Source organism: Haemaphysalis longicornis, unplaced genomic scaffold, assembly GCF_048455015.1.
Source record: "Haemaphysalis longicornis isolate Haplotype H1 unplaced genomic scaffold, Haemaphysalis longicornis Haplotype H1 scaffold_1, whole genome shotgun sequence".
NCBI lineage: Eukaryota > Metazoa > Arthropoda > Arachnida > Ixodida > Ixodidae > Haemaphysalis > Haemaphysalis longicornis.
In genome coordinates, this window is record NW_027526203.1 from 478,024,009 (window position 1) to 478,041,633 (window position 17,625).

The following is a 17,625-nucleotide window of genomic DNA, read 5'->3' on the forward strand; positions in this document are numbered from 1 at the left end:
TCCCATTTCATTGCTGCTAGTGGTTGTTTTCCGGGAGCGTGTTAAACTGGAGGACTAGCTTGAACCCCATAGAGTTCTGAATGCTGACCGGTAACATGAATAACAATCTCAGATTGCACTCGAAAGCAAAACTTGAGGATAAATATTGTTCATGTGGGCACCGAGTTTTAAAATAACTTTTATAGGCATTTAGGGGCAGACTCGAAATGGGCATTTATAGGCACTGTAAAAACATAAAAGCCCTGCTTAACCTCTTAATTCATGCTTAGATATCAAAGTGGGGCGATAATACCGTCAGAATATAGGTTGATTCCCTTACCTTGGGAAGAAGTGTGAAAAAAATCACAGTACATGGCATAATTTTATTGAGGTTATAAGCACTTCTTTTGTCTAAGGTTACTCTCATTAGAGCTGCCTGTAGTCTTGTCGGATGACTGCTTCTGTCTGGCTGCCTCCCAGCGAGCAAGTCCTCGGTGCATTCCGCGGAATTGCTTGTCGAGCACTTCTGAAATTTACACGACCATGCCGTCAGGAAGCGAGCACCAAACATGGCATGCGCATGTGCAGGCTGTAGCGAGAGCTGCCCTGTGCTGGTGGCCAGCAAGCGTTTTGGGGCTCTCGTGGGGGGCCACCCGTTCGCTGAGACGTCGCACTATGCTTGTGGAAAAAGTCGTCGCGCTGTCCTTTAGTTCCAGGTGCACAGCCCTCGAAACGGCCTTCAGAGCGTTGCATACCGAGAGCTGTCCCTTCAGCCTGTAGCGTGCCTGTGCCTGTAGCGTACATGCTGTTGGGTGACACTGGACTGCCGCTACTATTGGGCATACTGTATGATGGGCATTTTAGATGCTTTGGTGAATTAGGGCAATAGCACGCTCACTGACAGCGAGAAGCAAAAAAAAAAAAAGCTGGTGGCACATTTGATTAATGTCAGTTCCGGCCTTTGCGATGTCAGTCAGCCTTTGCGATGTAAGTGTGCCAGATGGCAACTAAAATTATGCCAATGACTGGTATATAGGTCAATGGGCGAATTCTCTGCAAATTTAAAAGCAAAGCTTGTGGGCCAACGTACGGGATAGCAGAGGACCCGGGCCAGCTTCGCTAGCGAAAGTGCTACGCGTAGTACACTAGCCCCTGCGGAATCCGAAGACTCGCGCACGGGTTCGGGTACTCGCATGCGGTAGACAGGCTCCGGCAATCCAGAGTGGGCCTCACGGCCTGGCAGGTGCCAGAGAAGACGACCATCCCTCGCTCGCTCGCTCCTATCCTGTTCGCTCGCTCAAACCGCAGGACTCGGACCTCGATATCCGTCATGACGGCCACGAGAGCAGGGGAGGCATCCCTTGAGACCGATCAGGGCAGAATCCATTCGCGCATCCCGCAGGTCGGCTCGGGGGGAGAGGAGGTCTCCCCCGGCGCTCGAGGAGAGGGCGGCGAGGGAGAAGGCCACGAAGTGGTTTTCCTTCCTCCGCGCCCTCCGCACACATCTGCTCGCCAAAACGTGCGGACGAGGCATAAGGACACAAGGATCCCCACTACTCTTGTCGCGTGGTTTCACTGTCGCGATAAATTTGACCTTCCCATGACTGCAGCTACGCTGTGCCCTTGGCAGCGCATCGTGTGACTCTCTGGGCCCAGCTGTGTTCACCACTGCCACCTCCACTGTCAGCTTGGCGCATGCACTCTCTGGAGCTGGCTCGCCGTGTGCATGCGAGCTTGGCCAAGAATGAGAGCAAGGCTGGGCTGTCTTCTCTGAGTGTTGCGGGGGGGCTGGAGGCTTCGAGCCGTCGTTGGCAAGTGGCGTACGACCGTACTGTGGATATTGCCCGGCAAGCTGTTCAGCTCGGAAAACACCAGAAGGGGCACCACAAGCGTAGACAAAGGCAGGCTTTGGGCGAATGGTATTATAGTCTCAGTGAAATCAAAGGTGAACCAGGTGAAACCATGATTCAGGCTAAGCCAAGCGTTCGCTTTGTGTATCCAGGGTAGGCTGGGCTAAGCCGCAGGCGTTTTTTTGTTGGTAAAAAATCTCCACCTACGGTGGACACCTGTACGTGTTCAGTGCCTGCCCACTTCCTTCCTTTGACAGCTTCTTTTCCGAGTTGTGTGAGTGTTGTTCTAACGAGGCAGCTATTGGAAGGAGCCCAGCTGGCATTTTGTCTTCCCTGGAGGTTCGGGGTGCAGGGCGCCCACTTGGGGTCGTCCCCAGCCAGGGGCTCACCACTGGGGGGTCTCGTGCAGGACCTTGGCCGGCTGGGCCGGGACTTGCACCGGGTGGTGATCATCGACAACTCACCTGCCTCGTACATCTTCCACCCGGACAACGCGGTGAGTGTGGCTGCCGGGGCAGGGCCAGGGCCTCTCAGCCAACAGTACAAAAGTAGCCTCGTTTCTTGGTACCAGCTGAGGGGAAAAATGTTCCACAGGTGGCACTGCAGTGCTGCCAGCCAATTTGCCTGTTACAGCCAAACCGCAGTTTAATGAACTTCAATGTAACGAAACCCCAATGTTGTGAACCACGTGGCTTTTTTTGGCTTCAACTGTGTGCACACCACCGTCCGTGTAACAAAGTCTCATTGGCCATACTTTCAGTGTACTGAAGTTTCATGGACAACTAGGCATGAAATTTTGGATGTAGAAGTAGATTTTGGGAGATGCAAGCGCTGAAACGGAGTCTCGATGAAACGCGAACGGCGACACGGGCCACCCAATGCCGCAATCGAGCTCCTTGCCTACAAACTACTTGCCTAAAAACTGCGTATGATAGCGCCGTCACTGCCGCATGCTGCCGCTTTGTCCTTCGTTCAAGTTCGGTCGTGCTTGTTGGGTTCCATCGTTCCAGCAAGTGCGCGGCCAAGCATTTGTGGGTCTTTTTGAGCCTTGCGCGCACGTTTTTTTCACGGCCGCATTCGCAGTTGCGTGCAGGTGGTGGGAGTAGCCTGGGGGGGGTGCTTGCGCCGATGGGGAGGCGGCGCGCACCGTGTGGTGGTGGGGGCAGAGACGATTAGGCTTACCATTGCAGAGGATGTTTGATGGGTGCTTTTACAGTGAAAATTCTGCTCACATTATTAGCTTCTTGCCCGCATGAACAACTTCGTTTGACGCTCTTGTAGCGGTTAGACGCGGTCGCTAGAGCTACCCGCATCGTGCGGGTGGTTTCCTCCGAGACTGCGTCAGCGTGCTTGTGGCTCGTGAGGCGCGTTTTTGTTGCAGAAAATGCTCCATGCAGCTCACGCTTATGCCCGTGTAGACGGTTGAGCTCCGACCAAGGAGGTTAAAAAAATGCTTGGCTCCGACAGAAACCGAAACAGTGCGCCAGCCAGGTATGCCCGCCCCTTTTTTGTTTGCAGAGTGTTAACACTTCATTTTAACTGCGAATTTCGATGTAGTGAAATTTTAATGTAACGAAGTAAAGTACGAATTTTACCGACATTGAGGTTACATTGAGGTTTGACTGTATAAGGCAGCGTCTAAGAAAGCAGCAATAATAAATGATTTCTGTCTGGCGCCAAATTGCGGCAAAGGGGAATTTTAGCGCCATTCGGATAAAAAGATGGGAACTTGCAGCACAGCTGTGTTGTTCTAGAGGATGTCATTTGGCACTGCCTAGAACGAGCCTAGTGGGGAAAATCTAGCGGCATGTAGAGCCACTGGGTAGCTTGTTCGATGGCGTGCGAATAACTTCACTCCGACCCATTACTGCGGCTTTGTGCAGCTTGCGCACTATGCAACAAACAAGTTTCATTTATTTGCATTTCCTCTTCAGTTCTGCTTCAGTGTACCGGTAGCTGGAACTCGTTGGGCAGCGTACCGGAGCGCACGAAAACCCCATCAATTTGCGCACTAAAACCGGCAAGGACTTGTTTGAGTTGGGGTCCTATTCGTGAAATTACGGGTAATTGGGGCACGGGAACGTTGACACGTAATGTCCCAATGACTGCAGGGCCGCCGTTAACATTTGCGTTGCTGTCTTGAACCTTAACTGTGCCCCAAGTGTGTGGAGCATGTTTGTGCGCAGTTGCAGGCTGGCACTGATATTTGCTGTTTACTCTGGTCTTGGTTGCTTTTTTTCACAAAGCTTTATTGCGAAAAAGCTGTTTTCATCGGAATGACACTGCCACGTTCCAGCTGTACACAAAAGGGCCGAGCGGCGGTGTGGTGTGCTCGGTCATTGAGGGGCGCATTGCGCGACTGACCTCAAGCAGCCCGACTCGCATTCTGCCTTGACGTACTTGCAAGGCTGTCCTTGTTGTGGCAGGAGAAAGTGTGCACCAGGTGTCTGCGGTGCTGTCAGCCGTGCGTGCACAGGGCGGCTGTCTCCGGTTCCACGCCGCGAGAAAGCACTCGTGTACAGGTCGGGCTGCTGGGGAATATTGGTTGGCTGTGGGTGGGTGGTGGTGTAGCAGATAGTACTGTCATGCGTGGCGACAGTGACTGTCGTGCGTAGGATTGCGATGCTCTTCCCGGGTGCCTGCCGAGGTCGGGCTCGTGTCCGGTGGCCGATAGCAGACACCCAGCAGCACTGTCTCCGGTACAGCGCGGCAGATTAACCAAAGAATTTCAAGCTTCGAGTGAACATTTATTATTGAACAGGATAGGCGCTCATGGACAGCAATAAGTACGCCCCCGCCACGTGGTTGTTTTCTATCCTTCCTGAAGGCAACAAAATCTGGTAATTCGGTGACGTCATCTGTTAACCACTTTTGTCAGAACGAGTAAAGGAGGGAGGGACACAGCCCCGAGCATGAGATGCTTCGCATCTAAAGCATTTTTCGTGTGTGACTGCGTTACACACCCGGCTCAACCCTCACCTGTTCTTGGCGGAAGGATACAGTAAACACTTGGGAAATGACGCGCGTGTCGTGAGCGAGCAGCGCTCCATTTCTGGCACAAGAGTTTAATCGGTTTCATTTCTGTGTTCGTGGCTGCTGTACCCGAAACGATTCTCTGCACTCTATTCTGTGATGCACTGTTTTGAGCGTAGCATCAACATTGGGTCTGCTATGAGGTAAACAGCATGTGCAGCCCAGGGTTGTGGGAACTCCTGCAAGGCTCCTGGGCAAGGCTCGGCACGGCACGAGTAGGGGCGGAGATTCTGCCCGCCCATCTTAAAAAAAAAAAGTCATTTGTCCTACTCCTGAGCGTCATTTAGCAAGAATAACATAATAAACGACATCAACTAGGTTTACTTTTACTGGCTGTACCAAACATGAAGTGTCAAGTGCAGTGCATTTGCTGTAATCAAGGCGCGAAGGGACACTTCGCCAGGGCAGGGAGCTATGTGGCGACGGCAAAGGGGTAACCACATGCAGCGAGGAGGACAAGCGACGCGGGTGCAACAAACAGGCAGTGTCGGTGAGAACGACAAGAGAAAAAAATTAAAGCTGTTCCACTCAACGTGAAAGTTCTGGGAAGTGTAGAGCAGTGATTTGCCATAATATGCTGTGGCGCCGTTATCCGCTGAGTGCTACCACCCATCATGCTCTTGGCCGCCCTGTCTCACTTCTCTTCTGATGAATTGAATGAAGGTTTGTCCAACGCATTTCAAATTTCCTGCCTTCGCAGTGCTCGCGCGCCCGCTGCCTGATACAGCGCCAGCGGAAGTTCTGTTCTTTTTGTGCTTGCTTTTCATCCCGCACATGGCAGCGCCTTACTGTGCAGTTTGAAACGCGCCATTTTTGTTCTTGCACGGCCACTTTTTTTATTTACTAACGTAAAGACCAACCCGACGAGCGTTCCTAACGGAAGGGAAGCGGGGGCCGCTGGCTAATTACATATATTTGGCCTCGAATGTACCTGCCGTTTTCTTTGCACTAAACAGTGGGGCGATGTGGGACAAGCTCAGGCGCAGTTTTATTTCCCGGAGGGGGCAGGGTCACGGTGAGCCCCAAATCGCAATTACACACTCACACATGCACGCCTGTCAGCTTAGGAAAAATACTATACTGCACAAATCTCTTGGTAAATCGATACTGCAGTACGGGATAACGATCTATGGATGGGCTTCAAAGGAGAACTAAAATATTTCAAATAGCATTATTCATAAAATATCAAGAAACGTCGATTATGGTTCCACATGCAGAGCGACAGCGATTGAAGATATGTTGAGTATTCTCCATGATGACAGCACAAAATCTTCTGGTGGCTACATTGCTCACAAAACTTTTTTAGATGAATGCAAATCGAAGCAGGCGCTGACCTCGCTCCTTTGGGAAATATAGACAGTTTAAGGAACACTGAAGTGATTTGTAAACATTGCGAGATTGGTAGCACGAATTGTAGTCCGGAGTCTATAGGCTATGTTTCGACCACTCTGAGTGCGTTTACGCGGATTTATTTAGTAGAAAAATCAATTCGAAAATGCTGTCCTTCTCTCTGCACCCTCGCCCATATTCTGTGGCGTTTTCATGTGACGTCAGGAGGAGATGAGCTGGCAGTTGGCTGCGCTACTGCACGGCTCGCTGACCTTCCGACCGAGTCAGTCGGCCCAGCGTTTAGTCCACCAACCGCAGATGCAGAGGCCCGTGAAGTATCTAAACACCCACCAGCCGCTGAACTGCGCCAGATGGGGCCTTGTTGAACATGACCTTGTTGAAATCTCAGAAAATCGTTTAAATGACCGAGAATTCAGAAATGATCTACACTGGTAAGCCACATAGCAACCTCCATCATCACAAGACATCAGTGATCATGCAAAGATAAATCAGTTGAAATTGCAGGATTCCTGGTCTCGTTTTTGTGTTAGCACTTATTGTGAGCATGAGCCTCCCCGAAAGCCTGAGGTGCTTCTGTCCTTGCGGCATAGTGACTTGGGCCCCTCTACACTGGTCTCGTCAAAGGAGGGGCTTTAGTTGGGACAGAGGCCGAAGATGGCTATCGGGGCTTTGCTTTTGTCACGACCGCCGTCCGCCAGTTGCAGAGTTGGGAACCGTCAGGCCTCCAGGTGTGGAACCGGCTCTGAGAGTCGCAGTGGGGCCCTTTTCGGATCACGCCGTTCCTCGGTTTCTTGGGTTAGGGAGAGATGCAGGAAAACAAATCCGTCCTTTTGAGTGGGCGTGGACCGAAGGGACTACTCCGTCAGCAGCACCGCTTTCAGAAGGGGACACGCGGTGGCCATGCAATCAGCCTGCTGGAAGGCGTTCTTATGGCTCGACAGTAACGTGGAAGAGAGGGGACACGAAGTGGCGACACGCGCAGGGGTGAGACAGCTGCGCATATTGCGCCTTTCTGATACAATTCCATTTTCCTGCGCCAAGCTGCTCCAAAAGCACAAAAATGGCGAAAATTGCGCCAAACTGCTCCCGAAGAGCCTCAACGGCACGGATTTTAATGCTCATGTCAGTTTTGGCGGGGACAAAGGCCTCCCGCATCCCGGTCACCGCTTTTATCGTCGGTCAATCGCAAACACAGAAATGGCACAAATAGAAAGACTGAAACGAAGCAAGCAATAGCTTCTAAAACTCGATTCGCTTTCCATCCGGGTTCGCAGAAACGGCCTTCTCGATTAGGCATCGCTGTGGCAACAAATATGGCCGCCACCTGATCTGGCTGCTACCAACGCGCTCAGTGCGTATCGCCGATATTTTCCCTGGTTTATTTTACACTATCAGCTGAGTTCCAGTCCATTCATTCTATCTGTTGTGGCTCTGAACAGTGGCGTTAACGCGAGGATACGGTTTGAGATTGGTGCCAGATTACGGGAGGTTGGGCGGCTCGAAAAAAAGTTCATTGAAATGTGGGGCCTATGACTTAGGCATGGTTTGTCCTTGAGTGCGAAACGCGGTGCGCGCGTCTATAATCGGGTTCGTGAAGTGAATTTTTTGGCTTGTTGTGCTGTTGTAAAATGTTGAGGTGTTGCTGTGCTTCGAAGCACGATCGCGAGCCTCGGGGATGGAACGATCGACACGATAGCTGCGGGCTGTGCTGCGGCGCCGCGACCTGTTCAGGCAGCGCCCAATAGCTGCAGGACTACACGGTTGCCATAGGCGCCGTGCAGTGAACAGAGGGCGACACTGAGCCGCGACACCCAGCGCCGCCATCGGGGAATAAGAAAAACACTGGGTAGGCCACCGCTCGCCAGCGTGCTCGGGTTTCGGTTGCGCTCCTGCTTGGTGGCACCGGATCAAATGTAGTATACGCAGTTTTTAAGTTTTATATTGATTAAAACATACTACAGTAATTGCACCGCACCGGGCTAGGAATAGACTGAAGGACTGAACTGTTGACTACGCGTACGGAGGAGGAGGGCAAGCGACAGTGACTTTGCCATGCATAGCCAGAACGCAGGTGGAGCCTTTTGTGCGCACACTTTCACGTTTCCACATAGTTTTTTCAGTGAATTTGCGTTTAAACTAGAAAGCACAAATTAATTCGCTGTTCACAGCATTGGGAAGAAGCCGTTTTGTTCGCATACTTGAAATCGGACAGCCGTGGTTTCGCGAGTACGGTGCCCATCTCACAGGATCGATTGTTGGGGTGTAGTGCGGTGTGTACGCTGCGCTACGTGCTAGTAGCATTGAGTTCAAAGCAAGTATAATTACCTTAAATACGCGGGCTCCAGTGTGGATCATGCGGGTGGGAATCATAGAGAACTGCACACCAAATGGCGGAGATTTTTGATTGATAGTGCAGTTCAACTCGCCGACACCAGACAGGCGATGAGGCGCGCCGTAGTGGAGGGATCGGGATTAATTTTGACCACCTCTTTCACGAGCCAGAATCTCGAACACGCGGGCGTTTTTGCTTCTCGCCTCTATCGGAAAAGCGGCCGCTGCGGCCGGGAAATGAACCTGACGACGATTTTCAATTTCACGGCTTGAATGATTGCCAAACATTCCCAGAATGCGTCTTGCTCCTCGCCCCTGACAGTTCGTTTCCGCTGGTGCCAGTTCATCCCACCCCGAGAACACGGAGCGAGCACGCGTTTTTCTGCTTTGTGCATGTGTCTTCCGCGGCGTTTATAACGAAAACTCATGCGGCACGTAACACTCAGCTTTCGTTTTAACGGGGCTCACAACAGCAACTTTAGAGAACAATAAAAAATAAACGGAGTTTGTGATGATGCTAATATTTGGAGGCCCTGCTTACCCCGTAAAAAGGAAGAGGTAGTCTTGCAGCGAAACCCGTGTACATTGTGAATGTATTCACGGAAAAGGAGACGGAAGGCACAGAGGTTGTAGGCTTTCGCTCCTGAGGCGATAATTGACTTCGTGCACGGAGCAAGGATGCAACCTTCGTGCAAATACTGCCAATGCGCACGGTATTCGCTAAGAGGGGAAATTTATTGTAAGCTCACGAGTATTAACAGCTGGCAAACCGATATACTTTACTTTGACAGCAGCATGTAATCTGCTTGTTAGTCGTCGCCATTGTATTTTCTAAAAATTTCACGGAATTGTGCCGCCTGTGAGGCTGTGACCAGCCTTCCCAACTCGGACGTTTCAGGGCAGCGAAGGCAGTAGCTTTCCTTCTGGGCTTTGTTTCTTTTTAAAGCCTCTCGGTCGATAACACTCCATCCTGTCGCCGTTGCAGTGTATTCCGCAAACTTGAGCCACTTAAGTGCACCTAACCACTTGATAGACGCCTTTGCAAGGGCGCGTGCACAGTGCCTAAAGCAGGCGGCCGGCCAGGACGGTACGGCTCGGCCTACCCAGTGTTGCGCGGAGGCGCGGTAGATGGCGCTACACCCGCTCGGCAAACTTGACTGCACGGAGCCTATAGAACGCGACTATAACACTTGATGTATGCAAAGTGAAATTTAATGCCAAAATCTAGGTGGCTAAACATTAACGCTACTCAAATGACCATAGGGTGAACCTGCGCCCCGGGGACTGAAACGGGTAGGCTGGTTGGGCTATGCGACTGTTAGCTCGAAGCTGCTCAACTGTTGCCGTGACTACAGTCGTTCGTACAACACAGCCTGGGATTACAAAAATAATAATTTTAGCATTAAAACAGCAAAAAAAACGCCACAATTGCGGAGCCCTTAAATTTGATAAGAGTTTTAGCAGTTCGTCTGTTCCGTCGTGTACGTAGTTACCGTGCTCACCGGGACTTGTCTGGGCACTTGGGCATTCGTAGCCGTAGGAGGATTAGTTTCCCGCGCCTCCTCGCCCTTCCGCGTGCGCAGGCGCAGACCGGTCCGGTAAACCCGGTAACAAAGCAACCAACAGAACAGACGGACTGCTAAAACTCTCAAATGTTAACTGCAGTTTTGTTGTCAGTGTTGCGTGCAGGCGCAACACAATATCACCAGTTAGGAAAAAGGTAGTGCAGTTAGTACTTTGTGATACTCTTAAATTTAAAAGTCTTTCAGGTAAGGCTGTTTGAGTGTTCTGTGTATTCAAAACTGATTGAAATGTGCACTTGACCCTGCAAATTGCTGAAATAATGATTTTGTAAGCTCACAAGACGATGTATTAAATGTCCCTAACTGCTCCAAATCAAGATTCTTCTGCTCCAAAATCGAAATTTTGCTGCTCCGAAAACTGCTCCCAAATCTGTTTGGGCTGTCTCACCCCTGCACGCGCGTAACAGCAGCATCAATTGCTATGCGCCTTACTCGCAAAGGTCCTCTCCCCGTGCATGGCCCTCATTTACCTGACCACACATTGTGCAGGATACATGGCCCCATTGTTTTGTTCGGTCACTTTGTAGGAGTCTTCTGCCGCCGCTGTGCTGCACGCGGTTCTACCTAGACAGGCAAAGAGCATCGCTTCCCTCTTCTCCACCCATCAGGGGATGGTGGTCCTACTTTTTCTGCCGCAAACTATTCCTTGGTTCCCCCGCCACACCGTGACGAGTGATTGTCCTTGCTGCACTGGAGCCGTGCGTGGTTCTCCTCTTGGGACGAGGAAGATAAGCAACTTCATTGTTGGAAAATTTTGTCCTCAGTCCGGGCTCTCACGCCGGCGCCGGCTACATCTACACGGCAGCCGCGTGAGGAGGATCTTCCGAGTCAGAAAATGTGGGCTGTAGCGTCACCGGCAAAAATTGCGGACATGCTGGCGAATTCAGGCAGGCAACCATAAAATATGTGCTTCGCCTCGGACTACTACATCATCAGCAACAAATAGTCCTGTTTTGTCGGAGAATATGTTTTGTTAGCGCGAGCAAATATGCCAACTATTTGTTGGACTTACCTCTACAAGAACTAGAGAGATTTCCGACAGAAACAAAACCACTTTGAAATCTTTCTCAGGGGCCGTTTTAAGTGTTATTCAGATGTAGTTTGCCTGGAAACCTTGCATAAACTAATGAAACTGTTTTTGTTTAAATTTTCGTTTTGTATAATGGTTTTGGTCTGTTCTCTTCCCTTTTTAATTTAATTTTGTATGTGCGTATAATGCAGTTTCATGTTACTTCTGCCTCTTGAAGTATGTATTCTTACAATTTTTCACCCATATATATAACTTTGCAAATAATGTTTTTTTTTCACTATTCCTGCTTTGACCCCCCCCCCACTGGCTTTCAGTGCTGTGCAGATAAAATAGACGGCCAGCATTCGCAATATTGCCCCTCGTTTCTTTTTATGAACTAAGTTCCAAGCAAGATATCCTAGAACTTACTCTGTGGTGGTGTTTTCTTTTTGTGTGTTTCTTGTGGTACGCACAACTTCAAAGGCTGATGACAGTTGCTCCAAAATTTGCTCGAAATGGTTGTTCGTCAGTAGCATCACTGAACACTCCAACGATGTAATGGTAAAAGGCCTCGCCCAGAGTGTGCAGCAGCAGCAGCAGGGGCTGTCGAGGCCCACGAGGGTGTAGCAGTGATGAACATGGTCATCCAAGGGACACGAAGAGAGTTCCTCAAGCCTCGCCTTGTGTTCGTATGCCATAGACCAGCTCAAGTAAATCTTGTTTCCATCGTTTACCCGGTCACTAAAATAGTACCGAATTGGTAAGCCAAAAAGCTACAACTAAAGCAGTGACTCAAAACTATGTACACTTCTTCCACTGTGATTGAGCAATGTCCTAGTTTTCAAGTGTGCACTTGCGTGGTTCTGGGCTTTTATAGGAAATTGGCCACATCTGTCTCGGTAGCCTGCAACAGCATGCTCGGCATGCGATGCTATTCTTGGTCGCACAATCTCCATATCTTGCCGGCTGCCCAAGGGAAAAGCCTGCCAGCGCACCGGCTGGCCCAAGGGTCGTCCCTGCCCAGTGACAAGTTGAGGCGCACCCAGCAGGGGAACGCCGCCCTCTGCTGTCTGCTGCAAGCTGTAAAACTCTCTGACCAGGGGCCCAATTCTCGAAAGCGGCGGGGCGTCGCGCCATGCAAATGCACAAGTTCTGGGGTTGGGGCCGTCGCTTTGGGGAAGCTGTGCAGGGGGCAGTGGGGGTCGCTTTGCGCCCTTGCCACAGTGCTTTTCTGCGGCTCACACTGAGTGCACAGCCTCCCCAAAGCGACGGCCCCAACCCCAGAACACGTGCATTTGCATGGCGCGACGCTCCGCCGTTTTCGAGAATTGGGCCCCTGGTCACACCATGCCCACTGGCGCTAACATATCAGCGGGGGAAAAAATGCAACACTGCCGTGCAATCTCAGATGCGACCATGCTCATCTCAGCTGGGCCTTGTGCTCAATTTTGCGCCCTCGGGTGATGCTTTGCGAGGTGGTCAATGAGAGGAGGGCACTGCGGCTGCGCAGGGACTCCGCTCTCCCCTCCGAGCGGGGTCCCTCGGAGTCCCTCGCCAGGCTGGCATGTTTCTTCAAAGTGTCCCTCGAATGCATTTGTTGGTGCGACCGAAAGAAAGCCGGCCGCTGCAGTGTGATCGTTCGAGCGTGGGGAGCTCCAACACCGGGCAGGGGATGAGATTCTTTTGGGCAAGTTTCCAAGTTATCTGATGGACATGGAGCTGTAGTTTTCGGCTGAGGCACTTTGCGACCCCTAATCTGAGTACTGAGTGTTTTTTGACTACGTTCAGACCACGACTGGCTGTATGGATAGTGACCTGCCGATGCGCATCGCCCTGCAGCGCTAATCTGACACGAGCGCCAGGTTATCTTGAAGGTGATGGCGCGATACGGCGCGGTGCATTTGGCAAAATATCCTGGCCGTACATTGTCTAGACCCTAAACACAAAAGTAAAACCGCAGTCGTGAGATGAGAAGCACGTTTTGTGTATAAATACAGCGCGGAGTCGCAACGAAATTACCTGCCAGCGCTTGAAGTGCGAGGCACCTGAACCGGAGCTTCGTCGTCCAAACTGAAATCTGAATATCCCACATCGTTGCTTGAACCATCACTGCTGCTGGAATCAGAAAAATCGACTGCAGGAGCTGCCGAAGTGCTTGCTACAGCAGTCCGACTGTGCGGAGCGCGGCGCGAACCCAACACTATTTTCCTCCTTATCCCCTCTACCTTCGGTTCAAATTTCTCTCGCTACACCGCTACCACACGCGACACATAAACAAAGGAAACCAAAACTGAAAGAGAAGTTGCCAAAAGGCACACCAGATGGCGATAGTTGTCTGTAGAGCGCGGGTTTTAGATTTTGCGAGAGATTTGAAATCATCGGAAGCCAGCTTCCGATTACCTATGGCGGAGGAGTGAAAGAGTTAAAGGGACACTAAAGGCTGATTGAAATTTCGTTTTGACTGAGCAGTCACGTTTCTAAGCTCTCCCGGCTTTTGCTTGACGAGCAGCGGTGCATTGTTTGCTGAGAAATAAGCATGCAAAGCTGGCATTTCTCCCGCCCGCTTCCCTTTCGTTGTTCTGTGGGGCGGCCCTTGCATCACGAAGCAGGAGCGAAGCACCGGCAGCACCGGTGTGGTCTGGACCGCAAACACTGGCGATGGTAGCTTTTACTTCTCTGAGCCATGGTGGACTATGGCTCATTTCTCTGGCCGAGGTTTCGACGTTTGATTTTTCGCCGGTGGAATGAGAAACGCTTTTAAATGCTCGAGCGGCCGGTGTTGCCACCAATTCCAGATTCCCAGACCCCATCCAATCGGCTACCAGCGAAGCGTCTTTCGAAGCAACAAGCGCTGTTACGAACATCAAGTGCGGCGTCCCGGGCTCCCAGCTGGCGCCGTTCAGGACGGTGCCTTCACCTCGTCCGGCAATCACAGCCACCTCCGATCTTCTCGCACGTGGCGCCAGTGCAGCGCGAAACAAACGCTCTTCCCGGCAGCCGGGTCTGCAGTCGTTGCAGCCCGGGCTCCCCCAAGGGCAGAGCGGCGGAGGCGAACGGGTGGATCGGTCAGCTAGCCACTCGCAGGGAGTTCATCGCACAGGTGATTGTCATCGAACTGGGTGCGCTTTACAAAGGATGGCGACGTTTTGAACAAAGTTCTCCTCTTCCCCCTCTCCGCACGGAGAACACGAGAGTGACCCGCCGCGGTGGCTCAGTGTTTAAGGCGTTGCGCTGCTGAGCACGAGGTCGCGGGTTCGATTCCCGGCCGCGGCGGCCGCTTTTCTGATGGAGGCGAAAAGCAAAAACGCCCGTGTGTACGAGATTTCGGCGCATGATAAAGATCCCCAGGTGGTCAAAATTAATCCGGAGCCCTCCACTACGGCGCGCCTGATCGCCTGCGTTGCGTCGGCGCGTTAAACCCCACAATCAATCAATCAGAACACGAGAGTGGAAGCTCCTGCAGGGCATCTTGTTCCTTCTGCCGATTCTGATGGAGGCACTTTGCCGCCGCTCCCTGCCAGGTACATCACTTGCAGAAGCTGGGCCGCTCGTCGTCGTACGTTCTTCACTTCACTTATTGCACACCAGTGCTTTTCGAAAACTAAGCTGAAAGCATGATGGCCGACTGAATAGCGGGGGAACAGCTGCGCCAACTGCTGCAAGATGCGCCGAAGGCACAAAATGCGACAACCCTTTTTGAGCCTGCACTAGTTTTGGCGGAAGGTTAGAGCTGTGTGCGCAACCTGTTGTTTGTAAGTTTTCAGTTTAGCTTGTCAGTTGTATAATGTCACTCCCACCTATTTCCGGTAGAATTACCCGCCAGGGTAGCCACTGGTGGCCACTTATCACTACATTGGCGAGTGTGAGAGGCCAGTGGTGGCCTGAAATCGAGAATGAGGAAATGGCGAATTTCGGCTGCGGACTTTCTCAATCAAGTTCTGGGTTCCAGTCGCTGTTGTGATCCGCGTTTGCTTCTCTCTCTCCGTCCCTCCCGACGGCAGCGCAGAGCTCTGCACATGACGCAGTTTTGAGGGGTTACTTGTCTCATTTCGCCCAAGGCACGCACGTCTGGGCGGGGGTGTTGGGGACGCAACTGGCATGGCTGAAAACAGCTGAACTTCCTGCCTACATGGGGCAACACTTAAAAAGGCGGTTTATTCTAGCAAAAGAAACGAGTACCACATCTGTTAAGGCGGAGTTTTCGTTCGTTCTCGCAGCTGTTTACCTAAAAAATGAGTAACTGAAAGCGTCACATGTGCTTTCACCCAAGACGTTTTGCCCTTTAAGACGGAGTTTTATGCTGCTCTGCTCCTTTGCTGCTCCAACATATTTTTTTTACTTGTGTGAGCAGCTCCAAAAGTGAGCTTTTTGTGCTACGAAAAGTGCTCTAAAAGCTCTTCTAGCTGTCCTTTTCCTGCTTTAGTGTTCACACTAAAAATGTAGTTTTAAATGATAAATTTCAGTGCACTCTCTCTGAGCACCTTTGCGTAAAATAACAGATTCCTTTATTAAACAACTGCTTGATTGGAATTCTTGTTTTGTGTGGTGGTTCTGGTCTGTTTTAGTATCGTGCTCCCGAATTTTCACAACGCTTTTCCGCGTTATGTTTATATTTTAACGTGGCGGTCCCAATCCCTCGGCTTGCGCTGCCAATTGTGCGCAGTGTTTGTGTAGCCGCTGTTGCGCTTCAGTTTGGCCCACAAACATGGCTTATGTATCATTAGAAAGCGGGATTCTTGTACCGTAGTTTCCAATTTCGCTAACCATTGTGTTTGACCTGATTTGGCTTTAGAAGAATGAGCCAAATTTCAAGCGCAATCGTGCTTTTGCTTCACTCGCTTCAGCATTTGCAATAATTAAGAAAAACTATTCGGCGTAATTACATGTGGATTGGTATGGGCTTAGAATTCATGTCGATGCAGATAATTATGGTGGGAATTATAATTCAGCAAATAGATTTGGTTATATGGCACGCAGTAAACTTCTACGTGGCTTAACGCAGAGCAATGCATTTTCGTATGCGCATTGCCAGCATATGTATTTGTATACTACTGAAATTTCGCCGCGTGTGGTTCAGTGGTTTTTTTTTTTTAAGTTATTTTGGTCTAAATATAGCTGTTTAAGCATACACTTGGGCCCTTGTTAGCAAGTTTGGCGCATTGCTGTTGAAGGAACACCTTCAGTGTTGTCACAAATCAAGCTTGAAGGGCACCTGCAGTGAATGATTGCCCTGTAGTATCATTGACAGGCGAACGGGCTGATTTTTTCCACTCACGCCCACTTGCCTGTTTAGGCACAGCTGTTGGGCAAGTTGGTGCATTGTGAGTGAAAGAATAGAGCGCCACCCGGACAACGACACAAATGCAGAACGAGCGCTTGTCCCGTCGTTCGTTTGTGCTTTTGTCCAGGTGGCGCCGCTCTATTTTTCAACCACTTGCCTATATACATGGAAATCCTGAAGCTATGGAGTATAATGTCATGCCGCAGCTATTCTCAAATCCTTTTAAACTGCCAGCAGCAGAGAACAACAAATCCGTGAGCCAGGGCGTGTCGCGAGAAGACCAGGCTTCCATTCAGAGGGACGTTAAAGGAGTACTGACACCAAATTTTGACGCTTAAAAAATGATATAATTGGCTTCAGTAGTATGTACAGATGCCTCACAGAAATTTTTGCAGCAACCCGAGGCTGGAATCGCATCTAAAATCAATTTTGATTGTCCTGGCCGCGAGCTCCCAGAACACTAGCGAAATCGCTTTCGGCGTGACGAAACATTGGCCGGCATGTCAGGCCGGTTCAGGGGGACGTCATATAGTCGTTTTCGGAACCGGAAAGGATAGCCTGTGCTGCTGTTGTCGGTGGTATTCGTTTGGGCAGGAGACAAGGGGGCACCTGTGTGAGCAATCCCTGTAAACTATGCGCACTTTGCGTGTCCGACGTCTTTGCTCTTCAGTTCGTGGCCGGCGCATGGTGTTCCCTTTCCCTTGCACTGGTGCCGAAAACTGTGCGGTGCCGGCACCGCGCGGTGCGCAGTGTCGACGCGCACCGTGGCGACGCGGCGGTGCGCGTCACTGAGCTCGCCCAAGTTGTACTATGGCAAGCTCGCAGAATGCGAAGTACTGCTCGTGGAAGCCTGTCCGAGGAAATCGACGACGCCAAGTTGCATTATTTTCCCCGCGACGACATGCAGCGCTAAACGTGGACTGAGTTCGTGCGCGGCGGCGGCCGCAAGAACTGTCGCCCAAGCCAGCGGGCTCGGCGTTGCTCGGGTCAGCTTGGGTGTTGGGAACTTTAGGCTTAGTATCGTGGCGAATATTTGATCGCCCTATCTGTACAACTGCGAGTGACCATCCCTTACACAACTTTTCACCACTATCATCCCCTTTTTCGCATGTGGAGGTTTATTTTGGCAATAATTGCCGTTTCCGTGATCGGTGACCAAGGCATCTGTCGTGGCCTGTTTTGATTCTAGTGTGCAGATGGCGCCATCTT

The 17,625-nt window shown here is 51.0% G+C and overlaps 1 protein-coding gene across 7 annotated transcripts in view; it reads left to right on the plus strand.

The window, feature by feature from the left end:
- The window catches only part of LOC144156304 (carboxy-terminal domain RNA polymerase II polypeptide A small phosphatase 1-like), a 102,282-nt gene that overhangs the window by 68,828 nt on the left and 15,829 nt on the right, over positions 1-17,625 (plus strand). For 3 of the 7 annotated variants that reach the window (XM_077688274.1, XM_077688275.1, XM_077688277.1), the window contains 3 exons: positions 2,239-2,325; positions 10,654-10,824; positions 13,931-14,235. The exons of 1 other annotated variant lie outside the window; for it this stretch is intronic. In XM_077688274.1, the coding sequence (XP_077544400.1) occupies positions 2,239-2,325; positions 10,654-10,824; positions 13,931-14,209 (537 nt within the window). In that variant the 3' untranslated portion in view covers positions 14,210-14,235. The remainder of the gene's footprint in view (positions 1-2,238; positions 2,326-10,653; positions 10,825-13,930; positions 14,236-17,625) is intronic. 3 more of the 7 variants (XM_077688279.1, XM_077688281.1, XM_077688278.1) reach the window with 2 other exon arrangements.